The sequence below is a fragment of the Pangasianodon hypophthalmus genome, chromosome 11 (genome assembly GCF_027358585.1).
Source record: "Pangasianodon hypophthalmus isolate fPanHyp1 chromosome 11, fPanHyp1.pri, whole genome shotgun sequence".
Lineage (NCBI taxonomy): Eukaryota > Metazoa > Chordata > Actinopteri > Siluriformes > Pangasiidae > Pangasianodon > Pangasianodon hypophthalmus.
The window spans coordinates 7,772,677-7,791,963 of NC_069720.1; the positions used below are offsets into that span (position 1 = coordinate 7,772,677).

The 19,287-nt window shown below is 39.3% G+C and overlaps 1 protein-coding gene across 2 annotated transcripts in view; it reads right to left on the minus strand.

Moving 5' to 3' along the window:
* Positions 1-17,334, minus strand: part of igf1rb (insulin-like growth factor 1b receptor) — a 90,954-nt gene extending 73,620 nt beyond the window's left edge. For both annotated transcript variants that reach the window (XR_008302613.1, XM_026930589.3), the window contains exons 1-2: positions 16,080-17,334; positions 10,171-10,725 (exon numbers count right to left, since the gene is read on the minus strand). Coding sequence is in view for 1 of the 2 variants with exons in the window: in XM_026930589.3 (XP_026786390.1) it covers positions 10,171-10,725; positions 16,080-16,185 (661 nt within the window). In the remaining variant the exon portion in view is untranslated. The remainder of the gene's footprint in view (positions 1-10,170; positions 10,726-16,079) is intronic.
* Positions 17,335-19,287: the final 1,953 nt, after the last annotated feature.

Consider the following 19,287-nt stretch of genomic DNA (forward strand, 5'->3'; position numbering starts at 1 on the left):
ACTCCCTGTTGCATGTCCTGAATACAGGGCGTGTTTCAAGTAAATTAGAAGTATCAAGGTAAATTGGGGCATGTCATATCCATGTGACATGTAAATAAGGGACTAGCAGGTGAGAGCTTGTTTTGACGCAGCTGAAGCTGATTCATAAATTGAGCTCAAACAGCAGCTTGTTTTGATGTTATACGACAGATTAATGAATCAGACATTTGACCTGAAGGCAAGCTTTCTTTTAAAACTGTCTTTCTGAAAGCATTTGCACATATTGTCCGAACAGGATCATGGCTTGAGAGAAAAATTATGTACAAATAATAAAAAAGGTGAACAAGTACATGCAAGATTAGTGGTACACAGACCAAAGATGGTATTCCAGTCAGTTTGTCCTTGCTTTGGTCTTTAGAGCTATTAAAGTCTTCGGCTAGAATGTACAGCTGACACTACAATTATCCGTAATTAATCTCATATCTTAGCGGAGACAGGCAGAGCCCAGTATCTGATCACATCCGGCAAAGCAGCTAATCCAGCTTGGCCCAGCTGGGCCCCTCCCATCAACACGCTCTCTAAAAGTGCCGAGTTAGTAGGTAATGCCTTGAGTGACAGGTTGCCATTTGCTTCTTGTCTTTAGAGCTGTGAGCAAACTGTAGCAGAGTTTTGCCCAGTTGCTTCTACATGCTGAATCAAACGAAGCAAGAGAATGATTAAGTGGAAGACAAAACAGTATCACAATCCTACTACTTTGATCAAACTACTAAGAGTTTTTTACAAGTATGGGCATATTTTAAAACAATAAATACTATTAATAGCACAAGCCAGTGGGATCGCTATAACACTAAGGGCATACAGCTACAGCCAAGTTGTGATGTGTGCCAGGACAGAGTGAGACGGCTCCACCAGTCAGCCAGTTGGAGCTACTCAACACAGTGCTGACAAGCGTAACAAGACTCAAGTTCCAAGTTCCTCTTCAACAACATCTAAAGCTGGCTTTACACTCTACGATCTTGGTGTCACAGACAAAAAAAAGTGCACATCAAAATAATTCTCTTAGGTGGCCAGTCTTTGGCAACCAAAGATGGAAGTTCTGCCATGTCAGAAACGTTTTAATAAAATCTCAGTGTGTGACCACCGGTACATCCACCAATAAGGAGGATGGCATAGGATGACGCAAAACTTACAGGACAGCTACAAATACAATAGTGGCAATGAAGAAACGTAAATGAAACATGAAAAAATATCACCTCCCTATTGCCTCAAGCTCACTATGAAGAGTATTATTGTCTATGTGACTCTGTATAACGTAAGCAATGTGAAGTAATTATCTTTAACCATAGGTCTGTTGTTAGAGGATCTTTGTACCTACATGGAGAACATGTTATCGCACAGTCTGTTATATCTTGTATACAAAGACGAAACATTCAAAAAGCTTGGGTTTCTAGAAAATATCAAGAAACTGAGCCGTTAAACAGGGTGAACCTACTCCCACAGTGAACTTGTACTTGTTTATCAGTGTCTGTATTCAAGCCAAAACATGCTAGCACTAAAGGAAAGGTTTGCTGAGGAATCGTTGGATTTCGTCAACCAATCAGGTTGCAGATGGGGCTAGCAAGTGAATGTAAGGAGATTTTGTTCCTTTAATGACATCACTAAAACAAGCAGCCTCCTCATTGCCATAATTAGGTGATGAGAAATACTGACAAACTGACTGACTAAATATTCAAAAACAAAACAACAAAAACAGCAAAACAACATTTGTGGTGTGAGGAAAATTTTGCATGTTTTTCAGCCAAACAATTCTTTTAAGCAGATTAGAGGACATTAGGTAATCCCTATTATAAAACCTGGCAGGAAAGATGCACTGACGCCCAGCACAGTTAGAGACATGACGGGGAAGAGTCTCAAAACAAGCACAAACAGGCTTGGACAAAGCCGAGCCTTTAACACTATACTACTGTCACGAACTGACACTGTTAAACTCGCCTCACTCCTTCCGAAGGCCACAGAGACTCAGCTGGTCTAAGAAAAACTGGAAGTAACCATATAAAGAAGAATATTAAAAATAACAATTTAACTAAAGGTTAACTCACAGTTAACATTGTTTAAGAAAAAAAACTGAGGAAGTAAACTGGTTTTAAATCTCTGCTGGAAAAGTTAGCAGTCTGATTAGAGATGCAGAAACAGAAAGAACAGAGAATGCAACAGTGTGGTTGGGAGGGGGAAAAAAAACCTCCGTTCTTTTCAGTCATTTAGCTCAGACTGTGAGGAATCCGCTACAGCGTCCGGGCTGGTAAACAGGAAGTAGCAGCATGCTGGCGCTTTTATGAATGAACCGTTAAGTGTGTGGGCTGAATTATCTTGTAACATACTCTGCAGGCAACTCGCTCCACACAGCAGACCTAATTTCCTCTTCGCAAGCGGCAGTCGCAGGAGAGACAAAAACCAGAGGCTCAGGCAAATTACAGTCAGTTCCAGAGCTATTTACTGTTCTTCCTGGCTCTTCTTGGGTATGTCCTGGTATATTTATGCCATGCAAACCAGAGCATTTAGAAGCTTGTGTAGATTAATCAGATCTGATTTTCAAAACAATAGGAGTTAATCACTAACACAGGTTCTTGGTGAATCATCTTTTATAAACCCTCCTTTTTCCAAGACATGCTTTAACCTGTCAAGAAACCCAAGTCATTGCTTGAATACCAGAGAAATTTCAAATCCATAATGTTTAGACCACTAAGATTATAATGTCTAGAAGACATATTAGCAGGATAAGACCTCAGGCACTGACACACCCCTTCAATTCAATACCACAGAACAATGCAACAGTGCTAAAGGCAGTTCACTGCACACAAACACACTGAAGAAAGAAGGGCTCATTTGTATGACTAGTTTCCACAAAAAGAGTATAAGTGAATAATTTGAGGTGAAGAAAAGGCTAGCATGCAGGGGACGTTAATAAAGGAGCAGTGGCACTATAGTTTCTGTGTGATGCCACACAGACCTGCAGTTGGTACAGATTAGTTAATCCATCATACTTTATGGCATCGCTTGGCATCTTCTCAGCTTAACCTTGGACTTCCTCCCAAATACTCATTACCCCCGACCACCCTGAAACACAGCATCAAAGGCACAAAGCGATGGCATTTCCTGTTTTTAACCAACGGCGAGTGCCAGACCATTTCTGACACGTTTGGGCAAAAGTCTGGAATCTGAAGCTTAAACAAGCAAGCAGTCCCTGGATGACACTCTTTGTCCTCCTCTACTCCTTTGCCTATTCTTTGTCATTTCCACAGAAACGCCTCCTGCTCCCCCCCACTGCTTTCCACACACATTCTTGCAGAATGATGAAGGTTAGTAGTGCTGTGCCTGTGATGGCTGTTTTTTCCTGTACAGTGGGGACAATGCCAGCTCTAATGCCAAACACTAGCTCTTTGTCAGAAATTGCTTCACAGTGCCTGAAGACAACAATCTGTAAACGATCTCAACTACGGCTGTCAGAATTCATTTCATTATACAAATACAACTTAAAATGTAATATTTATACATTTAGAGGTTTACAAAATCCAATTTTTGGCTACATAACTTGTCAATTGATGAAGAGTCAGAATAAAGTCAATGCGTGTAAATAAACCTGAAAAGTTATTACCTGTAACTAAGCTCATTATAAAATCTATGTAAAATTATATAAATTACACATGCATGTGCTCTGTGGTGAACAGCAGCAGAGATACTTAATGAATACTTGTATAGTAAAGCAGACCTGATGAACAAAACGTTGTTTCACTTTCGTAATATAAACCCCCACTCATGTTTTGCGAGCTGAGACATTCACTTTTGCTTTAACAGTTTGGCAGGCAAGGACAAGGAAAGTTAAGATGCATCAGAGAAAGACATTTTGTCAGAGAGCAGGCTATTAAGGCTCACAGAGGACTACAAACTCGGCTGAAAGGAAACACATTACAAAATACAACACACTTTATATCCGTCACTCTTAAAGATGCAGACGTCATGTTTACTGACAAGTATTTACATCATTCAACTTTGATAGCCATCCCGATAGCTGGAATCCTTGAGCAATTCCTGATACTAATCGACAATTGCTCCAAGCATACATGACGCCTAAAAATGACATTACATCAGACTGACAAATGCTTGGACGCTAGCTTGGACGCGTGATTTACAAACGGGGTCATGAGAGAAACTATCTATCTGCCAGCAGGAACTATATTTACTCGACATTAGCGTGAACAGATGATGGACAATATTTCTGGGATGTGGTAACAGTGTTTTATCGAAAAGAAATGGACTTGTGTAATCTCATGACTGAAGTAGTCTTGTGGTTACATATATTGCAGATGCATTTTATCATGCACTTGGGACAAATTCAATCTCGTTTCCTTTACAAGAACCAACACACTCGCTGGCAGACACTCCCTTTGACCTTCAGCCTGGTACTGAGCAGCCCTGGCAGAGACACAACACTTGAGCCGGGGAGCACTTTTTTTTTTTTTTTATCACTTCACAAGTAGAGCTTAATGAAGTATGCTGGCATAAGCTGAGCACAAGCACACACAATAGGAAGCCCCACTATAGTATTGCCCTGTGTGCAGAAAGACAGCCTTTAACATGTGGGAAGATAAACGGGCGGTAATTAAAACGAGGCTTCAGCTCGCCACGTTGTGTTGGTCGGGAGCTGAATGTTTCCGGCGCTGATGTGGAGCGGATGAGATCACTCAGAGACGGCTCGTTAAGCGATGAGAGCTTTCCTTCTGCCTCGACTCCCCCTGGGCCTCCCGCTGAGGCGGCTCACACTTCAGCTGGACACACACTGCTGACTGAACTTTCCCTGAACTGCACAAAACATCTATGCTTTATGTCACAAACACACGCAGCATATCAAACGTACACACTGGCCTGGGAGACGCTGCAGATGATGCTTCATGGCCTCTGGAATGTCCTCTAAGAGCAGCTAGATGATACTTCCTGAACCAAACTTTAACAACACATGACATGGACTTTGCTCGGATATTACACTGGTCAAGTTCGGAATAATTCAATAACATATCAATATAAAACATCAGCATAACTATGGAATGTTATTTAAAGATAGAATATTAGACTCCAACTGCACCAGATCCTAATAATATTTCTGAAATGCTGTGTAGCAAATGTGTACGAAATAAAACACTTAGGGGCAAGCTGTTATAGGAAAATAATCAAAGACAGGGTGCTGTTGTACGGGCCTGAAGTTCACTATTTTCCAATAACAGCATGTTCTGAAGTGTTTTATTCTTCTTATACTACAGAACTTTTAATTCATTAATAAACATGTACATTTTATCCATTTATAATAACATTTAATGTTGTGTAACGTATGCAAAACAAGTTAGTTTCTGATATCACTTAAACAGTCAGCTATAAACAGTAGTTTCCTGACCAGCCAATCTTTTATCATTCTCTTGAAGTTAGTATGAAAGAAGAAGAAGGGGGGGGAGGAAAAAAAAAACAAAACCAGCTCATCATGTTACTGAGAAACCAGAATGCGTAAACTACTGGGAAATTTACTGACTTTGACAAAACATTGACACTCAAGTCTCCTTCCAAAAAAAAAACAAAAAACAAAGAAAGACTCCTTACAGAAAACCTTACCATATGAACGGATGTACCTTTTTCTTTGTTAAATAATTATGTGGAGCGGCTGCCACACAAGTCCCTGTGCAAGCTGTTATTACAGAAACAATAATGTATTACAAGGAACACATTAATGTAAAGCCAGCACTCTGGTCAGAGCTGCTGTTATAGAAAATGAATCAACACCTTCTAACCAATCATAATGGAGAATAAGAAAAGTGTTTGCCCTATAGTAGGGAGATTGTGAGTTTGAATCCCAACGATACCACAACTATCTGTGGTCAGGAGCCAAGGGAGCAAGACTGATCGTGCTCTCTGGGTGTGAGGGATGACACACACTCTTTTTCCCCTGTAAATCACAGTGACATTAGCCAATCGTGGGCATCTGTGAGCTCATGTATGCGGAAGAGAGCAGAGCACGCATTCATCCAGGTGTGTTACACTGCCCTGTGATACAGGAGTAACATTGGTTTGAAAGGCTTCACATGAGGAATCATGTTTAGGCTTCACCCTACCCAGCGGTTGTTAGCTGTCGTATGAGACCTGACTGGTGGGTGGGATTTGGCATGTGATTAAATTGGGGGGAAAAATTTTATAACAATGAAGTTAGATCGCTATCTAGATCGGTTTTTTGTTGTTACATGACATATAGTTGATTTAGTGGTTAAACATCTCTGCTTGAATAAAAAAACAAAGAAATGTTGAAGATTCCTGCACCTGCACTTGCAGCTACAGCACACTAATTACAGGAAGTTACATGACTTACCATCCACAAGATTGCACACAACCGTGGAATAAAAAACTCCTAAATTCCAACATACGCTGCAAGAACCCATGTGGGATCAACAAACATCAGAGGACCTGAGAAGCTAGCAAGTTCATCAGGCTACCAGTGAAATCTGCATTTTGAATACTCCTGTCAGATGTTTAACTTTTACAAGACAAAATACAACTTAAGTGGACAGAAGTAAAAATATTTTCATTCACATCCCTAAAAGAGGAGGACATGTATGGTGCTAAGCTTTATCTGTTCTAAACTGGGCCTAAATGCAAAGAGATGGTGCATTCTGTTGTAAGGCCAGAGCGGGTAATTAAAGACACACGGAGAAGAAAGGCCAGGCAGGCTGACGGGGAAACCACCACAAGCCCTTCAAGAAACATCTGTGCCCAAGAAAAACAAGGTAATTATATATAAGGCAGGAGGAACTGCTACATAGTTTTCCCCTCAGAGAGAGAGGCACCATGTCTGCCATAGTAACATCCCATGATTCACTGAGGGAAAGACTGGGCATCTTTCAAACCTCACTGTACCTGTTACACTGTACTTTTAAAGTCTGCATATTATACATATATAGTCATATTAGAGGAATCTGTTCATTCACTGACTTCATATTGACTTCTTGTTACTCATGACCATAAAATACTTGTAAGCTGGTCCTTAACGTTACACTCTCAAAATCTTTCACGTCCCAGTTCTCTGAAAGAATTTTTCCTGCAGTTACTATGTTACTTGCTGTAGATTATATAATAAAACCCAGTTTGAGCCAGTCTTGTGCACACGGTCCTTTAAGCTCATTACTAATTGACCATGATATTACACCACTAAAATTCACAATGAGCAACAGACACTACACTGCCAGTGATGTCGGAGACTCAGGCATTACTCTAGCTCATCTTCCAGCGAGCAATCCTCCATTAGGCATGGACAAATCTTAAATTTAATAGCTAGCCCACCAGGCAAGTAAAATCTCCAGGGTGCTGGCCAGAAACCCAAATGACTAGGCTAAGAAGTGATAGCTAACATAATGTAATAAAATATGGTGAGCTAGTTAAGTGTATTAACACAGATGAAGGGAATTCCTGGGAACAGCATGAATTCACGTAGCCCTAGTCCTTTTCCTCTTCTAAAAAAAAAAAAAAAAAAAAAAAAAAAGTTTCTCATGTAGCACATTCTCGCCTTTCAGGTATGATCTGTTTTTCTCTCTCCTTACGTTTTCCTGTTCTCACAGTGACTGCAGTAAGTAAGGAGTAGAGTTATATAACGGCTTTGCGCTGTACTTGTACTTGTGATGCTGATTCTGAAACGGTCGTCAGTCATCTGTGTATGCTAACTAGCCAGATCTCACCTCGACCAACGTGTGTAATGCAAGTAGCTCATGATAGCTACAGCACTGAGATGCATCAACACCGTGAAGCATGTGAAGTTTAAACATGGTCACATTCCAAATGAAAAAAAAAATTGTTGTGTGAAAGTTAATAAGGAATAAGGCATAATTTGAACCTATTAATAAAATGAAAGAAGTCAGCCTTCACCCTCCCCGGTAGGTAGCTGAGGTATGATAAGTAGGGCTGGCCGGTGGGTGGCAATCTGCAGGTAACTAAATCAGGAAGAAAATTTAAAAACAGTTGGGAAAAATTTTTAAAAAGTAGCATACAAATGATGATGTAAATCCAGTGTGCAATTTGTTGGGCATTACATGTCATACAGTTGATTTAATGGCTAAATGTATCTATAAAAAAGACAGAAGTGTTGAGGAAGAAAATAGGAAAAAAAACAAATCAAAGGTTATGTGATACACACAAATGTCCAAATATTTGTTTGAATAAAAAGGCGTCAGAAAAAAAGAAATACTTTCAATATATATAACTACGTTAATAAGACCTGAAACAACTCGCTTCAAATGCAAACCATTATCACTCTATAAATGAATTCTCGCAGCTTTTTCCCTCTTAGTGTGAATGCCATATATGAATATATGTGTGTTTGTGTAGGTGTGTTCTAGTTCTTGTGCTGTTACATGTTGATATGACTGATGGCTCACATTACTTGTGGATACATGTATTACTTGGCACTCTTTTGAAAATGAATCTTCTTCAGGTTGTAAGATTGTAGTCTGACACCTCTGTGGTTAGTGGTGGTACTCAAAAGTGTTACAAGCGCTTACTCCAACTCCCTGTATTTTAGCTGTGACACTTTCTATGCAAGAGAGAGACTATGTTTGTGTTAACTGTATCTCTTTCCTTGTTTGATTGGTTGTGACTTGGTGTGTGTTAGGCTTGCGCGATATTTATTCTTTTTGCTTGATCAAGATTTACCATTAACAAAAATCTCAATTAACAATTTAATCATCCAAAACATAAAAAATTACAAAGAAAAAAAAATTAAGCCATAGAGTGGTGCTGTTGATGGTCATTTGACTCATTATAACAGCAATTATGAATCGACAAACATTAACAAACTTTTTTACTTAGTGATGGCCATTACAAACACGTTAAAAAAAGACAAGCTACTTCCTGCTCTTGTGCAGTCTCACCCTTGTCTCTGGCTGCTTCAGTCAGCCATCATGGAAACACCTTTTCAGGTGAATCAGATGATTCATTGTTTTTTTTCCGTCAATTCATTCAAATTGAGTGGTTGATGCAATTCATCAGGTTTTAATCCAAAAAAATTGGCAGACTGGAGCATGGCAAGTTTTCTTTTGCACAGGTTTCACCATTTCCTTCCTGTTTAGTATCTTGGCAGCTTTTGGCACTATTATCGCAAACTACTGCACTCAGAAATTATGGTTTAGCTTAATCGCGGTCAGTTATTGTCATAACCGACGGGTCCATAAAGTTTCATTGCATGTTTTAAAAGGTATTTTAATAAGCTATTTAATAGTAAATACAAAACTAGCAAGAAAAATTAAATCAGGAGTAACATCTCATGCATTTTTACCATTTTAAAGAGTAAATTCAAGAGTTAAATGGCAAACTCATACAATTATTCCTATAATATAATCAGAGTAAATGTCACCGGACATCACGGTAGGGTAAGATCGTGTAGGAATGATTAAACTGTGATATTACACTACCTTAGTCTGTGTGTCCTTTTCCCAAAACTCTCTCACACTTGTTTCTGGTAAATCAGTGAAAAACTCTCCTGCGTCTAAACAAGCAGTAATTTAGTACAAAAAGTGCATTATGGGTCTTCTGTATCAGCTGACATACATTGTTTGGACACTGACCTGTTGCAGTGCTTTATGGAATTTCATACGTGTGCTGGATATTCTCCACTGTGCTTTCAGACACGGCTACAAAATGGCAAATCTCCAAAAATAGAGCACTATAAAGTGCACAGGGTGTGGTTTTGGACATATGGTTAGTCCTGCTGCACTTTTATCACCTCGGATCCTTTAACAGCTCTCGGCTTGTGTTCCACCTCATTGGTAAGTCGCATTTGTAAATGAAGACGTGTAAACGTGAGCCAAAGTGATGCAGGACTGGGTCTAGCTAAGGCAGACACACACAACTAGATCTGAGCCAAACTGAGCCATGGTCAGCAAATTCCACCCTCCAATAAACGGTCTATAAAAACACTCGAAGAGATGGACTGAAAATAAAGTGCCGTTATTTTCATCCCAAAGATGAGGAATACTCGAGACATCAGTGGGAAGTTTGTAGAACATGTACACTTTCTTGGATTCAAAATATGACTGACAAGAAGTAGTTTAGATGTAGCAGAAAGTGTAGTAGAGGATTAATAAACTTACTGACAATTCCATCAGCTCTTACCTGTCTGGCAGTGGTCGGATGTCCAGCAGCGGTAGTTTGAGACACCACTGAAGGTGGTCTTGATGCACTGCGGATTGTCCTCCACGAGCCCTGGGCAAACATCTGCGCACTCCTTGGCCTGCTTGTTTCCATCGATGAAGTTTAAGTCTGCATTCATGATGAGAGACCAGTCGACAGAATCCAAGTAACAGAGCTCCGGATTCTTCTCAATCCGTATGGCGCCACGGGTGATATTGCGCAGGCTGTAGAGGCCGATGTCTTTCAAGTTGTTCATCTCGAAGATGACCAGTGCGTAGTTGTAGAAGAGATTGCGGCCTCGGATCACTGACAGGTTCGGGAAGAGCGTGCTCAGGCTGTCCAGTCCGGGGACACGGAAGAGGAGCAGATAGTCTGTAATCATTGTCAGCTTGGGGAAACTGAGTGTGCGGAAGACCTCCTGATTGGTGTTCTTGTTTACGATGAGGAGGATCTTCAGGTAGCCCTCGACCACCGTGCAGTTCTCCAGCTTCTTGAAGTCACTGATGTCATTTCCGATGTCAATGCCTGGACCACAGACTAGAGCAGGAAAGCAACACGTGTTTCAGATTATACTCAAGAAAGAGACAACATAACTGTAGTGTATGTGGGATTACCACAAACCATAGGTCTGACACGTCTTCCTGTCAAAAAGCACAATTGTACTGGTAGAGTATGGGCAGTTATTGAATTTCAATAAAGGGCTGCCAACTATACAGCTTTGGAGCTTAATTTACAAATACTTTTGACTGAACAGTAAATGAAAGTGCTCTACAAAAACATGGTTTACATAACAGCTTTTAACCTTGACTGCCACAACAACTTCCCATTATACGTATGACAAACAAACCAAAAAGCAATTCATACTTCATATGAAGTCATAACCATAAATATAGATAAGTGAAGTTGATATCCCTACTATCTATCATTGACATGTCAAAAATTGTAAATAAATAAATAAATAAATAAAACAAGGCTTATTAAGGGTTATTATACCACAGCATTGTTTAATTGGTAAGAAAGTTTTCATTCATTTTCTATAACAGCAGCTCTGACAGTAGTGCCAGCTAAAATACAAATCAATGTGTATATTAATGCGCTCCTTCTAATACATTTCTCAAGCATAAACTTATGAACTGATTTTTTTTTTTTTAATTGTTGTTATTTAAAAAAAGACAGTAAGTTTTCCAATGCATGAAAATCTTCAGGACAGAGGACTTTGCGTTTTCCGGTGAGAGACAAAAGAGAGACTGGTGAGGGAACGACCTTTTTGTAGCTGTTATAAAGCAACTGATAACAAGTATTAACTTGCCTTGTGGCCGTTCCACAACATTCAGTGCAACTATAAGCAATAAATGACAACCTTACTAAATAAAATCCTGTAAATACTGGCAAATTGCCAACAGAGGAATAAAACACTTCAGGTCATGCTGTTATTGGAAAATAATCAACTTCAGGGTGGCAAGACTAACTCTGCTTCACATCAGGCTGTATCACACCATCGTGATTGTTTTCCTATAACAGCGAGCCATGTCATGTTTCATTCCTTACAGAAAATACTGACAGTACTCTTCTTTGTATTCATGAATAACATGGCCTGATCTATTTATGTAATAAACAATAATCTTGTGTGAAAAGGGTTCAAATAGAGTCAGCGTTAGCAAACAAAGGTTTACGCACATCTACAAAACTTTGCCGCGAACAAAGAGAATGAACTGTTAAAAGCAAAAGCATGCGTCACTCTGTCGGTAGATCAAGCCGCCCGGTCTCTTTACACACACTTCTATTTCACACCGCTGTACAAACACGGCTAACTTTATCACTTTCACTGAACTCCAAATCTCTTGTTTACATTTGATAACCCTCATCCTGGCCTGCTACTGTTAGCTTTCATAGACAAGAGGCTATTGGTTCTCACACACTGGCTCAATCATTGATATAGTCATTTGAATTGAAAGAAAATTTAATTAATGGCTCGTTAAGATAGTGATAGTGTAATCATTTAAATTCAGGCAGTGTGATTTAATATACAGTTCATGTGAAGCAATGATTCCTCAGTAATTCTAATATCAGAATACATGATGGGTCTAGTTAAAAACGGAGAACATGAGACGTATTTGAGATGTACATGAGATTGAACTGAAAAAAGGTCATTGGTCTGAAAGATAATCGTGCACGGGGGTGTTTTCTGCATCCCCACAAAACACTGGTTAAATAAAAAAGGTTTGCATATTTTAACGAGCAGAGAAAAGCTGATCAAATTCACCAAGTACAACATGGAAACTATTCTGAGAAAGAATAAAATGATCAAATATTAAGTCTAACAAAAATGAATGCCTGGAGGTCAACGAGTTTCAGAAAAGCAGAGGCTATGGTCAGCTGTGGAGTCAAACAAATTGGATACAAGACGAAAAACTGGATAAGAGGTCACAGGGTTCGAAAGCTAATCATGCACTGGGATGTTTGACGTTGCATTATGGTTAACCCACTGAGGCGGCAGTGAACGCCAAATGTTTACACATCTTAAAGTGACAACGGCTGAAAATCAATCCCAAGAAATTCAACAGGAATGACGTGGTAAGGATGAGGCAATTAAAAAGTACGTTAGTCTAACCGGTCTGCGTTGTACAATAAGCTGTTGATAAGTGCAGAGTCTGAGTTTTTGCCACACGAGGAAGCTTTTCACTGTTCTGCACCAAAAGGTGGGTTATTCACAGGGCTTTGATGGAGAGGCTCTGCTGCCTCTCAGACCTGAGACCACTGGGGTTAACAGTAAAACCCAATTACACATGCTCCACAAACTCCTCACTCTTCCAATCAACAGAACCAAGTCTGTTTTGCTAGGCATGGTGTTTTTACATGTTCTATTTTAAAACCTGCACTTTTTTCCCCTCTTGATGAATTGGATGAATCAGGGAGGCTTGTTTGCAGTTTACTTGGAAACATGGAAATTTTGCGGTGGTGAAACATGAAGGGAAAAAACAAAACTGCCCCCCAGGCGCTGACCAAGTTATTGATTCAAAACAGACATCATCATCTAGGCTGTGTGGCATGAGCACACAAAAAACACACTGAATTGATTTGAAAAGTAACGTCCTTTCCTTTTGTTTGCTGTTAATGATGGCTGCTTGGTGTTCAAGTGATCTTTCAGTGCCTTTCGCAAATCTATTGAGAAAGCAAGCTGAAAAACTGCTGTAAACAGACTTCTCATTATTTACTTGAGCTAATGCGAGAAGCTAGGCTGATGACAAGCTAAAAGGGGGGGTGAGCCAACCAGCAATGCCAAAAGATGCACAAGGCAGGCCTACATTAATATATTTTGACATTTCTATACCTCTGTCTATTCAGCTGGCTGACACTTTTATCCAAACTGGCTTGCAAGTAAGAGCACAGTCCAAACACACAGCCGAGCAGATGAAGGTTAAGAGTGTGACAGCGGCTAAAAGGTTGAAAGATGAACTAAATGCCAAAAATTTGCTCTAAATTAAGTGAAGAATAAACACGAAATGTCAAGCCAATATGACCGAGAAGTTGATTGTTTTCCAATAACAGCATGTTATACCATAGCAAACTTAAGATGTTTACTGTCTATTTTTAAAAATGACAGATCATCCTTGTTATCTGTTTATAGTTACGGTTAACAGTATAATGTTGTGAAAAATCTTTGAAACAAGTTAGTTCCTCTCATTACTTACATTACAGCAGCTGTAAACAGGCGTTCTCTAACCAGCCTCTTTATTTTTAAATATTCAATATGACAAATACCATGCAGCTTGCCGCATTACCGAGAAAACCACCATCCTCCATCCTGAAGACTTTCCTCTGTCTGAAAAATTACAGCTTTATCTCAGACTGTGATACACTGGCACTGGAGACTCCATCCAAAAATCAAAAGCATCTGCTATACAAGTTCATGTGAATTGGATGTTACTATAGAAACAATAATGTATTTGAATGAGCGCATTGATATAAACCTGTGAGAGAGCTGCCAGTATAGAAAATTAATCAACACATTTTGACCAATCAGAATTCAACAGCACTATAGTTATATATATATAAAAAAAGAGAGAGTTAATAATTTATGGACCAGAAACCATAGTAGTTTGCAATGAGTTGTGCATAAACCCAATAAATCTTGACAGTAAAACAATTCTGACTTTCGCAACTGATGCCATTTCACAGACAGTTACGAAATTATGTGGCATCTGTTTAAACCAAAAGGTGACAAATGTCACCAGATGTTATGACTAAAACGCTGCCTGACCTGAAAAAGACCCACAGTTGATCATCTGTAAATGTCTTTGTTTTGAGATAAACAAAACACTTAAGAAGTCCAGAACAGAAAAGCATAACTTGTGTGCTCGGAAAACATCTTTAGTTTGGAGATTTTCTACCCAACACCAAGTGTCAGACCACCTATAAAGAATTTATATGCTCAAGTTTCTCTCTCTCAGCTTCTCTCTCTCTCTCTCTGATTTTGCATAAAATCAAATCAGGAAAGGAAACAATTTTCCCCAGACAGTTTATTACATTTTTTCCCCCTTAGTTAGATAGCTTTCTACCTAACATTGTCTAAAAAGTGTCTAATACAGAAATAATAGAAACTATATGTTATAAGAAGTTTTCTATTTTATTACATAGCATGCATTTATATCTATATTTTATACCAATTATATTTAGCGTTACTTGTTTTGTCTTGAGCAAGCTAGCCCAAAAAAATTTCTTTCAGATCAGTAAAGCTTTATCTAATGTTATCCTGCGGCCATATTAGCTACATCAGGCTATAAAGAATTTAAATTGCTGAAGCTTTCGGTCTTTTTTCACATAAAATCCCAAAAAGAAAGGTAAAGTTTAGTTTATGGTTTTTCTAGTGAGGTAAAATCGATTTTCACGTACCTGACATATCAGTTCCATGCAACTATAAAGAATTTATACGCTTACGTTTTTGCATAAAATCCTCAGGAAAGGAAACATTTCCCAAGCAGTTTAGATTTATTTTTTTTTAACAGTTAATTAGTTTTCTATCTAAAAGCAACTGTCATAGCTGACATAGCTACCTTCTTTCTTCTATAAATAAATTATACACTGATGTGTTCTCTCTCAATCTCTCTCTTTTCTTTCACATAAAATGAAAGGAATTTTTCCCCCAACCAGTTTTTTTTTTTTTGTAGTTTTCTACCCAACATCAATTGACAAACTTGACATGACTACTTATATTTGTCTGTGAAGAAATTATACACTGAGGTTTTCTCTCCCGCTCGCTCTGTTGTTGCATAAAATCCTCTCAGGAAAGGAAACCGTTTTCCCCAAACAGTTTAGTTTATGGTTTTTCCTACTCAGACAGTTTTCTACCCAACATCAATTTTCACGTACCTGGAATATCAGCTACAAGCAGCTATGAAGAATTTATACACTTAGGTTTTCTTTATTTTTGCATACAATCCTCTCAGGAAAGGAAACTGTTTTCCCCACACAGTTTCATTTAGGGTTTTTTTTGACACAGCTATATTCATCTATAAAGAAATTATACACTGATGTTCTCTTTGCTTTTGCATAAAATCCTCGGAGGGAAGGAAACAGTTTTCCCCAAACAGGTTAGTTGAGATAGTTTTCTGCCTAACATCAGCTGTCATGTACCTGACATCAGCTACATGGGTCTATAAAGAGGAATTTGAGAGGAACTGCATAAAATCCTCACAGGGAAGGAAACACATTTCATCCCAAACGGCTGAAATTGTTCACTAGTTTGTATGGCCCAACTCCAGTCAGACCATCACACACCAGTCACAGCAGAAAAACAACAGGAGTCAAGCCACACTTTTCCATACAGCCACCTGGACTCCTGTAACTATTCTCAACAACTGCTCAAACTTCAGACTATTTTATTTACTTACTTCCATCATTTGAGGGCCACTGGCAGTGAACTGAGAGGGACAGCAACAGCAGCAGCAGCAGAGCACAAAATAAGGACAAATGAGTCCTGGCTGTCCAACACCTCATTCCTGTAAACACTGGAGAAAAAAGTAACTAAAGAAAAAAGTGACACCTAAAAAGGCCAGCCGACTATGATTAACTGTAGTCTTTTTCTTTCTAACGAAAGCTATTTTTTTACTAAAACAAATGTCTACTTTCAATTATCTGCCTGGATATTTGGTGTCCTTTTCCTTGTCCAAAAAAAGAAAAAGTAAGAAAAAAAAAAGAAGAAAAAGAAAACTTGCTAACTGAAAAGCTAGCTCTCACACACAGTATCGCTAGCTTGGCTTCTTTAGCCTAAGTGCGTATAGGAATTTCTATGGAAGTCCAGTTAGCTTAGCCGGTTTAGCTCGCCTTTGACTTCAGCATGGAGTTTAGTGACTGAGCTAGCTAACTGCTGATACTCGAACTCGTTTTACTATCCCTGAAAGACGCTAGCCGATGTATATCCGAATTCCCGCACAAGCTGACGAATGAATTTGAAAGCCCGCATCCTCTGACTCCATTTCTATGCGAGGCTAGCTGAGCCGAGCTGAGCCGAGCCGAGCCGAGCTAGCCGCCTTTAGCCGGTCCAGTGGAAAACCCTGCGCTCGGCGAGCTAACGGCTAACTAGCTGGGTGAGCCGCTGGATGCGGAGGGTCGCTCATAGGCAGCGAGGTGATTAATTTTCATCCGACGAAATGCGAAGAGGCAACTTTCCTAACTTGCTAACTTGGGGAGTGAGACTGGGACTGACTGAGAAGATGTAAAAAATAATTATAATAATTAAATAATCCAAAAAAGGCGTGAAAACAGTGAAAAAAAATCGCCGCAGCGCGTTTTTCCTCCCTCTCCGTCTTTTCCCTGGCGTTTTCACTGCGTCCCTCCAGTCGGAGATTTTGAACTGGTAGCTCCGCTCCGTTAGCAATGAACGCTAGTCATTAGCAAGGTGTTTATTTCCGCGCAGAAATGAGCAGTGAGAGATCAAACTCACGACGCGGGACACAACTACAGCGCGCTGCTTATCGCCGCTCTTACTCTCTCCATCATCGTCAGAATCTCCGATAAGCGCGCATAGTAAAGTGTAGCTCCTGTTATCGCAGCTCCGGCGCTGTAAACAAGGCTCGGTTTCTCTTACACACGCTCACACACTCCTCACACACTCACACACACACCGCGTTAGTGGCTTACGTTGGATTCAGGTGCCGGGAAAAACCGGCATGGATCACAGCTGGGATTTCTGTGAATCCTGAGCTGTGCCTCAAATCATCAAATCACAGTTCAAAATACAGTTCACAAAAGAAAAAAAAACAGTTTGAGGCTGAACACTTAGACACTTTTCATAAACCTAAATGTGAAGTTTATTTTGAAACCACTATCCATTTATTTATCCATCCATTCTCTGTACTTCTTATCCTACACAGGGTCATAGGGAGCCTCAGGGGACTCGGGACCCTGGACCCCAAGCCCATCGAAGGGCACAATCACACACACACACACACACTCACACCCATGCACACACTACAGACAATTTAGAGATACCAATCAGCCTACAATGCATGGTTTCCTCCTGGGGGAGGAAACTGGAGTACCCGGAGAAAACCCACAAAGCACAGGGAGAACATGCAAATTCCACACACACACACACAAAGGGCAGAGGCGGGAATCGAACCTCCAACCCCGGAGGTGTGAGGAATCAGTGCCAACCACTGAGCCACTGTGCCCCCTGTTTGTTTGTTTGTTTGTTTGTTTATCTAGTTATCTAATTTTTTATCTATCTATCTATCTATTTATTTGCCATTATCTTATTTAGCAAGCAGTAAGATGTAAGTAAGAAATAAAACATCTGGGGGAGTGCTGTTACAGGAAAGTAATCAACGACTCAGTGGTGTCATGCAGTCCCATGTGAAGCAGAGTTTATGTCACCACCACAAAGTTGATTATCTTCCTATAACAGCATTTCCTGTTGTTCTCTTATACCACAGTGATTTGCCAACAATACACTTTTAAATTTATTAATAAAAGACACATTGTACTTTTTAACCATTTCTAGTTACATTTAATGTTTCGGAACATCCACAAAACAAGTCAGCTTCTGTTATCACTTACATTATAAACTGTCATTCCCTCTCCTGCCTCTCTTTATTTCTCCTTCTCAAAGTTAATAAGACAAAAATAAAGCATAGTTTGTCATGTTGCTGAGAAACCAGAAAGCGCAAAGTCCTCTGTCCTGAAGATACTCTTGTGGTGGAAACCTTACTGTCACAAAGCACTGACACTGGAGACTCCTTCCAGTTAACTAAATATAAACTATATGTCTCATTACAGAAAGTTTCACCATATCAGCAATATGTTTTTTCTTTGTAAAATAACATTTTTAAAAATCTGTTTATTATTAGGATTAGATAGATCGTCTGCCGTACAAGTCCCTGTGACTGAGCTGTTACTATAGAAACAATAACGTATTAGAACAAGCGTATTAATATAAACCTGTGATCTAAATTACAGACATCATTACTGTCAGAGCCGCTGTTATAGAAAATTAATCAATCTTCTGACCAATCAGATTTGAGAATTCAGCAGTGCTGTGGTATAATAAAGATAAAGATAAAGAATAAGATATATAAAGACAAATGGTGACACTATTATCCACAGAAGAGAAACAAAATAGTCTACATAATAAAATATATAACAGTGAGGTAATTTCCCTAGTTCCTTATTTTAATTGTTCCTTTTATAGTTTATTTTAGGCATGTTTGCTATCCAGATACTCCTTGCACACACATTCTTTTGAAAGTTTTTAAACTTTTCAAGTATTGTTGTATAAATCTTGCATAAAAGTTTTCAAGACATACTCTGTGGAGCAATATCTGAAATGAGAAATGTTGCATTTTGCTCAGCAGGAGAGCAATCCATCTATCCCACGGAAAAAATTCAGTTAGTCCACAGGAAATCTAACTAAGCACATGATGGTTCATTGCTTTAGATAAGCTCTATATTATTTTGAATGGTGATTAGTGAGGTAATTGAAGGAATAATGAAGGTTTATTTAATGCAGTGTCTAAAGCTACATGGCAAAAGTAGCACAAATACAGTAACTACACCAATTCTACATCCATGATGATGAGCAACAGAGAAGAAGCATCTTAA